At 34.1% G+C, this 16,752-nt stretch overlaps 1 protein-coding gene across 3 annotated transcripts in view; it reads right to left on the bottom strand.

Annotated features, from left to right (window-relative positions):
- LOC119078736 (cytochrome b5 reductase 4) overlaps nt 1–16,752 on the bottom strand; it is a 58,565-nt gene that overhangs the window by 24,651 nt on the left and 17,162 nt on the right. Inside the window, exon 1 of one of the 3 annotated variants that reach the window (XM_037186421.1) lies at nt 11,066–11,685. The exons of the other annotated variants lie outside the window; for them this stretch is intronic. Coding sequence (XP_037042316.1) covers nt 11,066–11,228 — 163 coding nt within the window. The 5' untranslated portion in view covers nt 11,229–11,685. Of the gene's footprint in view, nt 1–11,065; nt 11,686–16,752 lie in introns of those variants that run through there. 3 annotated transcript variants of the gene reach the window in all.

Genomic DNA, 16,752 nt, shown 5'->3' on the forward strand with positions numbered 1-16,752 from the left:
CACAAAAACCCAATGCTGTCCAATGTGTTTAAAAAATATTGATACACGTTGCCGGTGTATAAATTCCCAATTAAATCAACAAAATAAAGTGATTCAACTCAATTTCAAATTGACTGTATAGAGGATATTGATTGGCAATAACCTTTTTTTGTCATCTCTTCAAAGCACAATAAATGCCAATAAAAGGAAAAAAAATATACTGGCGGTGGCAATGACGTTATATTATATATATTGACACGCAGAGATAACAAGGGAAAAAATGCTAAAAACTTCAAAACACAATGGGGAAAATGCAAACAAAGCAAAACTGAATTGATAACTTCCGGCTTCTATGAAACAATTTTACTTCCGCGGCTTTTTGTTTGGTTCGCATAATTTGATCGGGGAAATAAATTTGGTTTTGTGGGTAAATAGAACAGACGTTCTTTTAATTCTAATGATCTGTCACTTCGGATTTTCCAAAACCTCCTACTTCAATGAATCTGTTTAAATGTAGACTGTTGCAGTGTTTCAAAATTCGTTGCTCACTTTCTTTTGCTGGAGCTGGAATAAGTAGCCATGGTAAGGAGTTTGATAATATTACTTTTGTCACCCATGACATCTGTTAACGAGAGCGATGGCAAAAATAATCAAGAAATAGATCTGTGTCGTTTATATAATCACAATGTTTGGTTAAACTTTTGAAGTAAAAGATTTTATAACATTTTGTTGTAGATCAAAAGATAAGTTAAAGATTCAATAGCTTTGACAGCAATATTTTGATTTGTTCTTTAAGAGACTACACTAACAGCCTTTTACTGCAAAAATAACAAATGCAGTCTGGACCACCGGCTTGACGTGACTTCAGAACTTCACCTCTAAGTATGCAAATATTCTCTGAGGAAAGTTAGCTGCTTAATTGATATATCGCCTAAATGTAGGCAAGACATTATGCTCACAAATTCATCGTATTTGGTTTATGTAGTCATTCAGTGTGCAACGATGTACAGCTACTAAACACACTGCAACTACCGAAATTTTGAAGCTTCAGTGAACTTTAGGACGTTACCAATGCGATATAATAATCGATAGATAAATTCCATGTGTAATTATCTGATATGGGTTTCGAACCCAGGTCATTTTGGTGGAAGGCTAGTGCGTAACCACTGAGCCATCACGTCCGTAATGCTTTCTAGTGTCACCTCCATAGACTTTGAAGAGAACGCTTTGTGTACTATAAATTGTAGAGCGTAGATTAAAACTGGGTTTATTATTTTGAGCTCGGTTCAGGATGAAATTAGTGATCATTCATAAATTATATGTAACATTTTGTCAGTTCTGTCATAAAATTAAAACTTAAATAACGCGAAAAATGTTCTACCCCCCAATATACCCCATAATTGGACAGGCGGCAATAATAGTTTCAACTTTGCAGAACGCCTATTTCTCATAGTAATTTTAGATGCAATTAAAATAGTAACCTAAGTATGCCCATTGGGAAATGTGGCTATAACTGATTGTTCCATATCAATATTTTAAAGATAAATATTTGCTGACCTGATTGCTGCATTCAGGTATCGGATAAGATCAAAGTTGATCGTGTTAAGTCAAAACAGGTTCAGGTATGCCTAACCTGTACCAAGCTGGAATTTCTTATTCCAATCATTATTGTGTCCTTCACGAACTGTATGAATAAAAACTCAAATCGTCTTCTGTTGTCTATTGAAATTCAAAGTTTTGATATTCTACCTACACCGTATCAAAGCCATCCAAATAAGCCTCTGACTACTAACAATACAGTAAAAAAGTTTTGGCAAACTAATAATTGAATTCACGTAACAATAGTTAAAACGTTACACAATTCAAATAAATTATTATAACAATGACATCCATGTCTCCCCTACAAATACGTTTCGGTTTAACATAAGGATTTCTTTTTTGCCGGTTCCGAAAATCAGTGATTTGGTATGCAAAGCTCATCCATACACAGCATAAAACATAATGTGTTTTTCAATCGAACAAAAAACGCTCTTAAATATGCTTGTGAGGGTTGGTCAAATAGCTCGGGTTGTTGTTGTTGAAAGCTGGATGGTGGAGGGAATTCAACCGAAACAACTTTTTGGATTGTAATGATGGATTTAATGGGTGCGGATTTTAAATAATAGCTTCGCACTGATTTAATTAGTAAAACTTTACCCCGAATGCATTCTAGGAACTTTTAAAACTTAATTTACTCTGTACATTGAAAAACTACATCAAACTAATTGAAAAGCTATTCATATTATGTGGGTTTGTTTAATGGAGGAAAAAGTATAGTGAATAGTGGAACACGTATGTAAATTTACAAATGAAATGTGGATTCACAAACTGAAAGCAATTGTATGGAAATGTGAATCATAATTGTAAACAGATCTAATTAGCGAAAAGTGAAAAAAATGACGTGACACCGGTACTGTTTTTGGGAAATCATTTCCTTAAATTTTCCAACATTTTTTATTCCCGAATTTTCCTACATTTTTTCAAATATTAAAAAAATGGGAAAATACGAGAAAATCTAGGAAAATTGAAGAAAATATTGAAAAATGTTTTCCCAAAGATGATCCAAGATAATTCACATTCAGAAATATCAATTTCCTTTATGTAAAAACATACAATTTTCTTTGGAAGTGGTCGAAGTTACTTCACAATAATTTTTGACTTTCTTAAAACATCAACTGAATTTCATTAATAATGCTGCAAGAGATTCCAATAGTAAATCGAAATATTTAGGATTATCCTCGGACTTATCCCGGAAATTTCCATATTTCATTTTGCCAAAAAAAATCATCATTTTTCAAATCCAAACATATTCAATACTTTTCCGTGAATCGGATTTGTACAGTGACGTCGATTAAATGGACTGAATGAAAGGCAACCATACAAGGTAAACAAGTTAGTTACGAGTATTTCAATAGAAGATAGAGCCACACAAATATGTGCGTGAAAAAGATAGAACCAGGGGCTTGTAGAAAAAATAAATGGAGGCTCGTAATCTGATCACACGAGGCAGTCCAAAAAAACTTCGAACGTACATAAGATCAGCTGCTATCGACAACTACGACAAAAACAAGAGATGAGCTCTAGCTGGTGTTCTCTTTTAGACCAAAACGTACAGTAAAACTGGATAAGTAACAGATTTTCTCTCAAACTATACTTTAAACATAAGAAGTAGCAGATTCATAATGCGTTACATTACATAGTCCCTCAGCTATAAAAGTGGGAAATAACTTCTTTAATCATCATTTTCTCTTAAATTTATCCGACAAAATTTACTTAGGTTGACTTCTTTCTAGTACACAGATCTCCTCAGATAATATCAAGGGAAACTTGGATTTAGGTCAAGCATAGAAATGTTCATTTCACATTGTAGATCAAAGACAAAATCTTTGGAGTAAAGTTCCCAAATAATCTTCCCCCACAACAAAAGTCAAAGCCGGTACCACTGAAAATACACGATTTACCAAGATGTTTCGATTGTAAGAACTCTTTCAATTTATAGTTTCCTTGCAAAATCATGAACATCCGATACATGTGGTAGATAATAATGTCTGAACAATTTTCTCCCATTTCTTATTTCTCTTCTAAATAAATCACTGAGTGGAGCTGTTGCAAGCATTTGTATGAATGTGCGGTTCATGCACAACTAAATTGAATGTGGATTCTAGCCATAATCCGGTAACATCCGTTTATGAAATACCACCCCATTAAAATTTTAATCACCGCACAGTTTTAATGGCATAATCGCAGATTAATTAGCAAACCTGTTTCTTGGCAGGAAAAATAATTTTTGATGCTAAAAATAAAGCTTTCATGGCGCTTTAAAACGATGTAAAAATTGAATAGTAAATTATGGTGTGGGTAGGATGGAAATTAAATAACAATTTCCTTGATTATTTTGCATTTAATCATAAAAATCTGTTTTTTTCCTTCTTTCTGTTCCGATTTCTTATAAACATTGTCGACTCATTATTATGATGGCATTATTAAAACTCATCAACAAAAAAAGGTCTTGCCATTTGTAATAAAAGGTCTTCGGTAATTATAATGAATTCATTACGAATTTTAGGTTGGGGCTTCCATGTTTCAAATAAATAAATAAAAAGACATTTAAGCATGGCAAATAGGTCGAAAAGGGTACAACTTTTGACCATGAAAGGGAAATTGAAGTAGAAGCATATCCCATCCCGTGGAACTTCAAATCAAAATAGCTCGAAATCTATTAGACTTTTCTTTTTTTTATTGTTTCACTTCTTTATTAGCAAAAAAATCCAATCTAAAACATCGAACCGCATAGCTATGTTGATTATTTTATTAGACTTTACTTGGTATATTCCTATGGATTAGGTCCACTAGAAGATGAGATAAAGTTCCATGAATATTGCTCCTGGAAAAGTTCTACTGAGTTCGAGGTATTTCAAAACGAAATTTCGTTCGTCACGGGAAAGTTAATGAAATTCGTCATATATGAAGAAGAGGTTTGTGTGATGATTGGGAAGATGAAGATGTGGGATTAAAATATGTTGCCAACATTGTTCTCAACAGTATAGTGTCAAAAGACCATTGTTAAATATACAGTTCGAGGAACGAACTACTCAGAGAAGTGACAAGTCATTTGTTACCGACAACAACGACAAAAATTGAGAATAGCTCTGACCAGCGTTATATATAGCAAAATATGAAGTAAATCTAAAGAAGTAAAAGATTTCTATTCAAACAAAAGATGTGACAGACTTAAACGTAATGTAGCGATACGCTTGCCGTTTATGAACGGTTATTGAATGGATGGTAATATTCGAGCGTCATTAGTTTTTAGATGAGCGTTACTAGTATATTACTTCCGAGGTTCCAAGTTGTGTATTTGATAAGTGGGGTGTTAGAGCCCGACCCGAAGTGGAGGGCTGTATTTCCCCACTTGTCAAATAACAACTTGGAAACTCGTAAGTACAATGCTCTACGTGATTAGGCAATGTAAATGAAAATGAAACATGCCGTGACACGTAAAAATAATTATTTTACCAATATTTTCGACAAATTGGTGCCAATTCCGACCTTATAATGGTAAAATGATTTAAAATATTTGTAAAAGGAAAGTTATATTGGTAGACCGGGCAAGAAAATAGCTCGATTATAATTTCCCGTTCATGAATACAGGCTACAATTAGACCTGTAAATTTAAACTAAATAATTTCTGAAATAGGTTGCACAAAATCGATTATTTTATGTCCGGGCCAAGAGGTACAAAAACCTAATGAAAGATTCTTCTTCTACAGCCTGAAAACGCTGAAGAAACACGTTTGGATACAAAATCTATTACTTCATGAGATTTAACATAATTACAGCATACTAGTTTCTGCATGGTAATGAGCATCATTATGCGTCATGCAGAGACATATATTTCGAAAGCCAATCGATATAACATCGCTCTGTCATCAAGCGTTAAAAAATCGCCTAATTGATGATCGATCAAAACTTACCAGATTGTAAAGCTCGGATTAATAGGAGTTAGCTCTAGAAACATTGATTAGTCATCTGTGCAGTTGTGTCACGAAAATAGGGATCATAGTGAAAATGTATAAGGCAAATCCGAATTTTTAGTATGCAATCGTAGAATTGATAGGGTGACTATCACATGTAAAAAGTCCTTCATTGCTCTTCATTTATACAAAAAATAAAAATCCATTCGAGCTTCGCTTGAATGCCCAAAGGGCACATAGCCCGAACCTCAGATCATGGAATATAATGTCAATAATATTCCAGTTAATTATATGTGAAACTTTTGTGATTTTATTTAAATCCAATTTATTCTCACGTAGAATGAACTGAATTGAAGTGGTATGAAAACGACAGCAGTTATATGTCGACCTCTGTAAAAGAGGGAAATAATTTATTTATAGACATGACAGAACTTGCCGCAAAATGGTGTGTAAAATTTCAAACGTAAATGCCATCCTAAAATTCATCTAAATATTTTATTACTTTTACATTTAACGGGTCTGATTATGACCGAAAACAGATGGATCCATTAAAATGTATTACATTTGAACCGGATATTGTGGATTTGTGTCTGTGTTACAGTTATTGCTTACGAGGAAATTATTCCCTTTAACGACACCATCAAATATATATATGCTATGCTGAGAAGTAAATAATGCAAAGGCCACATTCTGTGGTTATTAGTTATAAATTTACACCAATTTGGATAAAACATCCATGGTAAAGTTTTTACCATTCATTTCAAAGCTGCCAGTGATGGCATACAAGGGCTTTTAAGGTATAATACAACACATTCATTGTGCCGAGTTTCTTACAAAAAGTTTTTCAAACTGAACTTTACCACTGGAACTTTACATCTCAAAGAAATGCTTTCCGACACGATGACAGGCGTTCCCTCAGTACATAAATCAACTTTGATGTTGATTCTTTCTTCGGTGGTTAATTTTCACAAAAACAACTGAGGAATAGAATTGTGTGTTACGTTACACCAGGAGAGTTGTTGAAAATAAAGCCATTAGAGAAGTGTGCTCTATGGTGGTAAAGTTGTAAGTACCACAATGAACTCTGCACTTTATACTCATAATAAAAAAGAACGAAAATGGACAACGAACCGTGGTATAATAGCCAACTGAAACATTACTCGTTTGTGTAGTTTGAACTCTTCATTCAATTATATTTGGACGGATGTGAAAACAAAAGCACAACGAGTATCCGTTGTATGAATAAAATATGATTCCATGAACCGTCGTTTCGAATTGTACATCAAATTTTTGAAGTTTAATTGGAACCAATCAAATATTAACAAAAGCTCAGTTCGTCGGTTCGATTTATTTATTAGTCTGTGCTATATGGTTTCGATCGTACCGTACAACGCTTTAATGGTTTTTTATTTATTGCTGAACCATCCCTATACATCCGTTGCAACTAAATTATTTATGAAATAAAAATTTTCCGAACAGTTCAATGAATTGCGGCTTTGAAAAATTCATCCGACATTTTTCGACGAATATTTTTGGTAAAAGGGTTGATTTCGTATCAAACAGCTTGAATCGCAGAATTATGAAAGGTTAGAGACATTATAACGAGGTTTAACATCGAAAATATTTATGGAAAACCTTTTTTTTATTGTTGTTGCTGTTGAGGGTAGGAGAGTCTATTATCCATATGAGAATTCGTTTTATTATCAATTCGAAGAAAAATGAAATTTACATTTTTGTTTGATTGAATTTTTGAAAATGGCAGGTCAAAATTTGATATTTGATGGATGTGTCACAAAAGTTTGAATTCGAGTTTATATTTCTGCAAGAATGAACGACAACAAATTTTCCTCCGAATCGGTAGAAGAAGTGCTAAAATGAGTATTTACTGAAATTGAACCTTGTTCAGACTTTGTTTATAATAGACATAATGTATGAAGGAATTTAGAAGTATTAACAATAAACAGGCAATAGATTTATGCAAACATTTTCCCATATTTTCCGATATTTTGAAACATTTCTCCAAATTTTCTAAAAAAAAATTTTTTATTAAGGAAAATGTAAGAAGATGTAAGAAAATTTGGTAGTTTTCCGAAAAAATCGTCACTGCCTATAATTATAGCCGCGGTGTTAGTGTATAGTCTGCCCGCTCAGCTCAACATGAAGCGATACACATGTATTCAGTTGTTTACAAAGAGTCATCTGTTATCGCCACGACGACAGAAATAAGCTTCGAGCTAGTCCATTGGTCCATCTTTATATGTTAAAACAAATGAAGTAAAAGATTTTGCATCAAACAAGGTGAATACTTTAAACAAAGTAAATTACGGATTATTCGATTGACTGTAAAGATTCAAGGGAATAAAATTCTCGATGTCAGTTCTCGCTAGAGAGTTGTTTCGGTTATTCCTAAAAAAAATTTTGACAATTTTTTAGGTTACGATAGTAAACTTGAAACAATTTTTTGTTTAAATCAACGAGCAATAAATTTTCGGAGTTCAAATTCGTATTTTCCCACTTCCTGCGATATTATGATCTCATCAACTATGACTACGACTGTAATGTATCACGACAGTAATGTATCTTTTCGCAATCTTTTTAAATCATTGCAGTGCGTTCGTGCTTGAGTATTTTAGGTCATGCAATTTTCATCAGCAGGCAATAAGACAAAAATATTTAAGTTTTGCGATAGCTCTAAAAATGTGCCACATTTTTGAATGGTCCAATTCCTGTGGTCTTATTTCCTAATCTAAGCCCTCCATTTAGAGAATGGAGTTTTGGAGTCAAAAAATGATTCAATAGAGAACTTTAGCAAATCACACAATAACGACAAAACCAATAATTCTCAACAATAACGAAAACGATATTGACACGGAAAAATTTTATCATTGTGAATGAGGCGAGATGGGTAAATATGTTCACAAATCATGGTGTGTCATGTGGTGGTAGAATTCAAACTTTCTTGTGAAAGTAGATACTTTAACAAAAATGAAATTCAAATAGAAAAACATAATTTTTCGGGTTTAAATTGTCTATATACTGCCGTATGGTCGCGAAATTACACTATTAACATAGGAATCCAGCGCTACTCTAAATTCCTTGCCAATTTGGCGCTCTAAAGGCGAGCGATGTCAGCCATAACTAAAAGGAAATTCACACTTTCTAAGTAGTGATACCGGTTTCCCTGATACAAAAATGAGTGTATTTCAATTGGGATACCGGTATCCCGGTATAAATAAAAGGAAAATCCACACTTTCTAAGTCGGTATACCGGCATTCGTGATACAAAATGCGTGTATATCAGTTGGGATTCCGGCATCCGTGATACAAAATGTGTGGATATCAGTTGGGATACCAGTATCCCGGTATAAGTAAAAGAAAAATCTACACTCGGTATACCGGCATCCGTGATACAAAATGCGTGAATATCAATTGGGATACCGGCATCCGTGATACAAAATGTGTGTATCTCAATTGGGATACCGGCATTCGTGATACAAAATGCTTGTATCTCAATTGGGATACGGACATTCGTGATACAAAATGCGTGTATATCGGTTGGGATACCAGTATCCCGGTATAAGTAAAAGAAAAATCTACACTCGGTATACCGGCATCCGTGATACAAGATGCGTGAATATCAATTGGGATACCGGCATCCGTGATACAAAATGCGTGTATATCAGTTGGGATTCCGGCATCCGTGATACAAAATGCGTGTATATCAGTTGGGATACCAGTGTCCCGGTATAAGTAAAAGAAAAATCTACACTCGGTTTACCGGCATCCGTGATACAAAATGCGTGTATATCGTTTGAGATACCGACATTCGTGATACAAAATACGTGTATCTTAATTGGGATACCAGCATTCGTGATACAAAATCCACACTTTCTAGGTTGGGATACCGGTATCCCTGATACAATATGCGTCGGTATTAGAATAAAATCTGCATCTCAAAAATATATGTGCCTGAAACGCAACTGAATCTACCGCCAACCTATCACCAAGTACTCGTAAAAATTTTCTAAATCAAGTTAGCCATTGAAAAGTGCATATATGAGTGCGAAATGTCCCTATCTAATCTCGCGCGGCGCATTGCCACAGTTTATATAGAAACCTGAAATTTTTGTTTTTTCGAATTTAATTTTTGATAAAAGTATCTACTTTCACAAGAAAGTTTGAATTCTACCACCACATGACACACCATGATTTGTGAACATATTTACCCATCTCACCTCATTCACAATGATAAAATTTTTCCGTGTCAATATCGTTTTCGTTATTGTTGAGAATTATTGGTTTTGTCGTTATTGTGTGATTTGCTAAAGTTCTCTAATGTCTGTGTAAAGAAATGATCACGATACGATTGTCGTTTCGAAAAAGGTTAAATCATGCCCCAATTCATGTTGTGCCAAACGAATTTTTATGTAGCGATTAAGGATAATTCCTACACATCTAACGATTCACTTGTTCCAGAAATAACCATTTTATCACATTTTTAAATATTTTTAGCTCAATACGCTCAATATCATTTCTATGATCAATGTATCACTTTTGCAACACTTGTGATAAGACAAATAAAGCAGGTTGATTTTCATGATTTTTTACAGATTCGTTTGTGACAAACGATATTTTGGCAAAAGTAAAATACAAATGGGTTATCGACGTCGATGACAAAAAGAAGCGATGATATCCGGATCCGGATATAACAAAGTGTATGTTAAAACAAATGAAGTAAAAGATTTCGGATCAATCACAAGGTAATACTTGAAACGAAACAAAACGAAAAATGTGAAAGACTTTAGTGAAATATTACGATACTCTTGCTGTTTCTTAGGGGTTTACCGCGAGAAAAGCTACTTCGAAAAACGGCAGCCATGACTTTCCGCGACTTGACTTTTTGATTAGATCCAGGATTATTTTCCAGACATTGCCGAATTGTCATGACTTAGTGATTTTTTTGTGAATTTACGGATTTTGTGATTTTCTGAGTAAATTTGTGAATTTTTTCGGCCCTGTGCCACGACTTTCACATTAGAAAACAAGGAAAAAAAACCCTTGAAGTGGGGTGCTAAACATGTTGTAAACTTTCGACGATAGTTTAAAACCGTCTCAGCGATATGAGGGTGATATGATTCAAAAATGTCATAAGATCTGACGTCCAAAAAGACACAGTAAACTATTGAACATTTTTGCAAATTACATTTACTTTACGATTTCTTCTACTACTTTCCTTTCCCAAAGACACTTTCTTTTGTTGTTGAACAGTTGAAATAAAAATTCTGAGAAGCAAGTTTGATAAGATCGTTGGACTTAAAAACAAAATCTTCAACAAACGAAACGAAGCATAAACAAAAAATTTTAGATAATAAAAAAGTCCAAGATTTCACAATGCAGTTCCCTTGTGTATTCAAACATTTATCCGATTTTCCTCAGCATGCAAACAATCCACAACAGAAACATTTATTTTTGCAAAAAATAAAAGAGAAAAACAAAAACATTTCTATCAATCACATCAAACGAAAAATTTGCTATTTATAACTATACGTCGATCAAAAGAGACTAAAACATACTATCCGTATCATCGATTTGTGTACCATCCATGTTAACAACACGCAAACAACCATCAAAACTTTTATCGATGGATGATAAATCTTGCCGAGGATTATTATTGCAGTAGTTGGTATTTTTTGTGACATTTTTTCGGTTTCCTTTGCGCCACCCACACAGTGGCATTTCTCTTATTTCAATACAGGAGAATGAATGGGAAATAAAAACGGTAAGCAAAATATGAACGAGATTTTGCTTAAACTGTGACTGTTAGCATAATGTTGAATGAAACATGCACACCATTCATTAATGAACATTAAGTTTATGTATCACAATTCCACAGACAACAAGTTTTAACAATCCCCGAATGGTAATAATTCCGGTTTCGCGTGTATAGACTTTACGGTAATTAACGTTTTCTCACAAATTTTCTTATTTCGGTTAAGTAATTTCGATAGATTAATTCATTTGCATTCACAATATCTGTCTGTATGTAAGGCTGTCGAACCGAGTCATGATTGATTCAATAAATAAATGAAAAATCACGGCAGAAGAGTTCGATTTTCGATCAAACGTAAATTGCAAGCAACAAAACGTAGATAAAATTCACGCTCAAAGGCGACAGACGATGTTCATCATAGCAAAAATCTCTGTTTACTAAAGTTGTAAAGAGCTTTTTTTTGCGGACAATATTGCTGGGGTAACAACATTTTCCAGAGCGCGCGCATTTGCTTGTATTATGTAAACGAATGCCGAACCGGTCCCGAACGCTAGAAGAGTGAGGGTGGTATGAGGTTTTTTGGGAGAACTTTTTTTCTTCTTCGTTTAGACTTGGGTAACTTTTCGACTAGATAATACGAGTAATACAATTCAGTCAGATTGATATCATTGATAATGCTGTGAATGTTCCATCTGCGATGCGTCATTTCGACGATACATCGTTGTCGTGATAATGATATACCATTGTTTCCGATTGATGTATGTCATTCAAATGCGAGACTATATTCTGCACTTAGTATTGTTCTATTTACAGAAAAGATACTCTCATCTGGGTACAGTAACAAAATCAATTTTATTCATCATCATTCTGATCACCGATTTCGTTTCAATTTGTTCTACAGGTACCGCTCCATACAATATTCATTTCTGATTTAATTGTCACGTCGCAGGGACCACAATTGTTGTGTTTCCTGGTATGATTATGAAAATTACTGAGTTTTTGGAACATAAAAGTTTTGTAATGTAACTGAAGGTAACATGTAACATGATATTAAATGAACAAATTTTGTTCAACGGTGCTCGTTCTATTTTCCATATTTTTTTCGTCTTTCTGTTAATAATTAGACTCTCCTCTACGACCTAAAAAAAGAATGTAGGAGGGTCAAAGTTACTGAACTACATCATAAAGTTCAGCTAATAATACAGTTTTCCATGACCAAAAGCCAACTGTGAAATTACTGTTTGAGTTTAGGTTTATTCTTACAGTATAATTTATCGAAATTGTCCATTGCGGGATTTTAACGATAAGAAGAAAGCTTTGGAAAATCTGGGTTAGTGTAGAGGGAGATAATTTCACTCTGATTGTATATTGGGCTAAGCCCTTGACTTGCGATTCGGGGTCTCTGATCTGATTCCACTAGTAGGCATAATGGCCATAATAATAGATTTTTCTAACGCATTATGAAAGTCGAGGAACAATATTTTTGCTATTGACAACTACAATATAACAGATTGTGATGTTGGTAGCGATGTCGATGAGTGGGTTTTTTCCGACAGTTTTCGCTAGTGTCAAAATCTAGGACTTCATCAACTTTTTGACATACTTTTACGCACTCGTATCGAAATGAATGTCACTTACGTAATAGACGTCTCAGGATTATATTTTTTAATCATTTCGGCATTTGTCTATTGTTTAGTAGAAGAAGCAAAACGTGTAGTATGGAAATCTAAGGACTGATGCTACAAAAAACGATTTTATGCAACACGGTGCGAAATAGTATGTTACGTCACTGTTTGTAAATATTTGTTTAGGCAAGTGTGAGGTTTGCTGAACGAGCCAAAGGCGAACATGCCTAAACAAGCATTTACAAGCAGTGACGTAACACATTTTACATGTTTGTGGACGGTAACTGCATTGCATTTTCCCTGTCACAAGCAGTGATGTAAAGTGCTCTTTACCGTGCACTTTATTTCCTAAAGAGCATCGGTAATGCGCAACAAAGTAGTGAAATAACGCTAGTTAGGAAAAGTTTTGGTCATGCACTTCAGTCCTAAGATGTTTTTTTTTGTGTTTCTGAAAGTATGCTTGCTTAGTCAGATGAATTAATCAATCGATTTTTTTTTCAGTGTGAGTTTTACGCATTTTGCATTACCTGCGTTATTGAGTAAAAATAGATTTAACGGCTTGAAACTTCTTGAAAAATAGACATTGATACACTTCCAGTCGATTATCATCTGTTATCGATAAAAAACAGAAATAAACGACTAGCTCTGACTAATGAGGTCTTATGTAGAAAAAAGCATGTTTAAATCAAATTTTGTAAAAGATTTGAAATCAACCTCTTGAAAATACTTAGATCAAGTGAAGTAATAGATTCGATAGTAAAACTGCTGATATTCTTGCTGCCTGTAAACGGTTATCTCGTTGGATCCCACTGAAATCAATAATAACGCCAACTTGGTATTTTTCGTTCAACGCAAATCTAACCGTGCAACCACACCGCGTTTGTTGTCGAAATTGTTTTTGGATAGTAAGTTATTTATTGATTTGTTTATATCCTCCTTACAACCACCATATACATCGAATCATTCTATTCAATCTTCTTTCCGCAATTTAACCGTATTTCATTGTCGATGTCGATTTAATTTGATTGAAATTAAAATTTATAAGAAATTCTATACGCGAAATTGCTTTTTTCTCCTGAATCCACAATATTTGAGGAATTTTTTTTTAGTATTTTCTTTCTTATTTTCCTCTGTTTTCTTCTCTTACTCCCACGGAATGTTGCGGTGGGTGGTTCATCAATAGGTATTGGCATGGAATTTGAAAAGATACCGAGTTAGATAATCAACGCCAGCTGGGGTAATGTGTGTACATAAAAAATGAATTAGCAACCCCCAACAAAAAAAAGACTGATGGAATGAGGGGAAAAATTCAAGCTTCAATATCGTTCCCATACATGCTATACCCGATTTACTGTTCCCTCCTGTGCTCCAAAAACGATTTGTGTTTTCGTTGAAAGTTGAAATTTATACTTTGTTTGTTTTGAACAAATTTGTGAAAAACTGACTCGTCATACCTACTGACCTGTACCTGTTCCGATGATTTTTCCTTCATAACTACTCACTGGATGTTGAACTTGATTTCGAGCTTTATTTTAGAAACTACAAATAATAAAAGTCGTATGGGGTAGAGTGATAGTATGAGTTATAAACTGTGGTACTATGAAGTGAATAAAACGTGAAAATATGATTGCGATTTAGCAACGGCTTCTCATCTGCTATCGACCGCAAAGGCCAATGTAATAGCGATGAGCTTCGACTAGCGCGCTCTTATAAAATGCAATATATGTTCGAATAACTGAAGTAAAAGATTTTGGGTCGAAAATTAACTAAAAAGAAAGTTGAACAACAGAAGTAATAGATTGATAACTGTGTTACTGAATGACCAAAATATTGCTCCTTAGAAGTGTATAATCAAGCCTAATAACAAAATAAGGATAATCAATCCCAGCTTCCAGCCAAAGTGAAGGTGTAGGGAATGAACCAGGCCAGAAGTGGCCATATTGTTAAATCGGGCATCCGATTGCGCCTCTTGGTTCTATCCATTGAAATTCATATATTGGCGCCTATCTCACATAATTTCAACACTTTTCAACTAAGATTTTGTGCTCTTAGAGTAAGATTTTGCGCCCATAGACCAAATTTCCGATGCGTCTTTTGGTAGACAGTTTGGCCCTGGAATCAACGTTACTAGGCTCAATTTTACCAGCAAATTTAGTTAAATTTGTATCAAACCGCGACCCTTTTAGAATAAATCAAGAAATCACCGAACAGTCGTTTTGAACAGTCGAACCTACCCCTGAACTCCCCAAATCACAAACTGTGAAGTATAGTCTTTCTAACTCATTTTTTTTCATGAAATAAAGTCGAATCATTTTCTCCAAGGTTTTACATTGAAAGTCATTCCAATCTACACTGACTTTCATATTCCAACACTACTATTCAGTTCAATGGAAAGACGAAGAACACCCAACGCAATGGGTAAAAGGATGATTAATATGACTATGGATTGTTTAACAGAGATTACAACATCAGTCATACGATTTACATCTAAATGTTTTCCTACTTAGGACATAATCCCGGAGTGTTTAAAAGATTTAAAGCATGTTGGCAGAATTAGCAATTAATCTTCAGCCCATTATTCGACGAGCATTATATCGAATAACTCGATTCATTTGAGATACTGCTGGCTGGAATCCTCATCAAGTGTTGTTTTTGGTAAGAGATTTTCTGCTCAACTCTATGTTTTGCCAACTTCCTATCGTTTTATGTTATTAAGCAGAGCAATTTTTTAGTATTCATATCTAAATTATACCATCCGGAACCAAGTTAAAATTTTTGTGAAAATTTTCAACTCTCAATTTTCCGATTATTATTACGGGAATTACAATGAATGTATCCTTTTGTGTAGAAGCTTATAGGCTAGGTATACTTATAATATACTTACACACGGCAAGCGAATGGAGAATGAACTTGAAATAATTTTATTGTTTTCTTGCCTACAGCCGTTTGAGTTTTACATTAATTTTGTGTCTAACGACTGAACTACACAATGGCTTTGAATACTTATGTATAATGTGCCTGGGTAACGATTCATTGATGGAAATTTTGTATTTATTTTTGTTGATCGTGTACCGTATTGTTTGCCATGAAAACAAAGTGAAACGATTACCCGGGGTGTGTTTATAAACGAGAAGACAAAATATATTTTTATGGTTTCGCATTCAACAAAAAAAGCTTTGATTTGACCTGACCATGTCACCATGTTACTTTATGGTGATACAAATTGTGGAACGGTTGTGTTGGCAATTTCGTTATCTGTACAGTCAAAGAATGTTGAGCAACGGAAAATGGAAAGTTTTCTGTATGGCAATGTGGAAACATAATTTGTGAAAACATAAGCGTCTTGTCATCGTGTACACGTACAAATTCCTTTAGGGGAGCATTTTATTTTCTTCAGTCAGAGTGTATGTGTATTGAATGGACCAAATTGTTTTTCCAAATGAATTTTTTATTATTTTTCTTTTCTCCTTCCCTTTTTGAGTCAATGAAGTCAGGTCAATTTACTGTTTATTTTTACCTTTCGTTTTGATTGTTTTTCTTGTTTTTACTTTACTTTTCTTGTTGAATTTTTGTGATTTGATGGGAGTCATAGAGTTACTATTCGAGATATGATATGGTGGCGCTGATGCTTATCGACACCCAAAAATTACATGGACCAAATATGATTTTCTTTTTTTTAGTTTGGATCGTGAGTCATCAAATTTTGCCGACTATGAAAAATTGTGTGGACAAGAGAATTCGTGAATTCATCTAAAAAAATGATTCGATTTTTCCTCAAGCGGGCTTTCTTGGAGATGTTGTTCGCTATCCAGAACAGAAAGGTTATTGAAAAATATCTGGGAAATGTTTGTGTGGTGAGTATTTG

Source organism: Bradysia coprophila, unplaced genomic scaffold, assembly GCF_014529535.1.
Source record: "Bradysia coprophila strain Holo2 unplaced genomic scaffold, BU_Bcop_v1 contig_297, whole genome shotgun sequence".
Taxonomy (NCBI): domain Eukaryota; kingdom Metazoa; phylum Arthropoda; class Insecta; order Diptera; family Sciaridae; genus Bradysia; species Bradysia coprophila.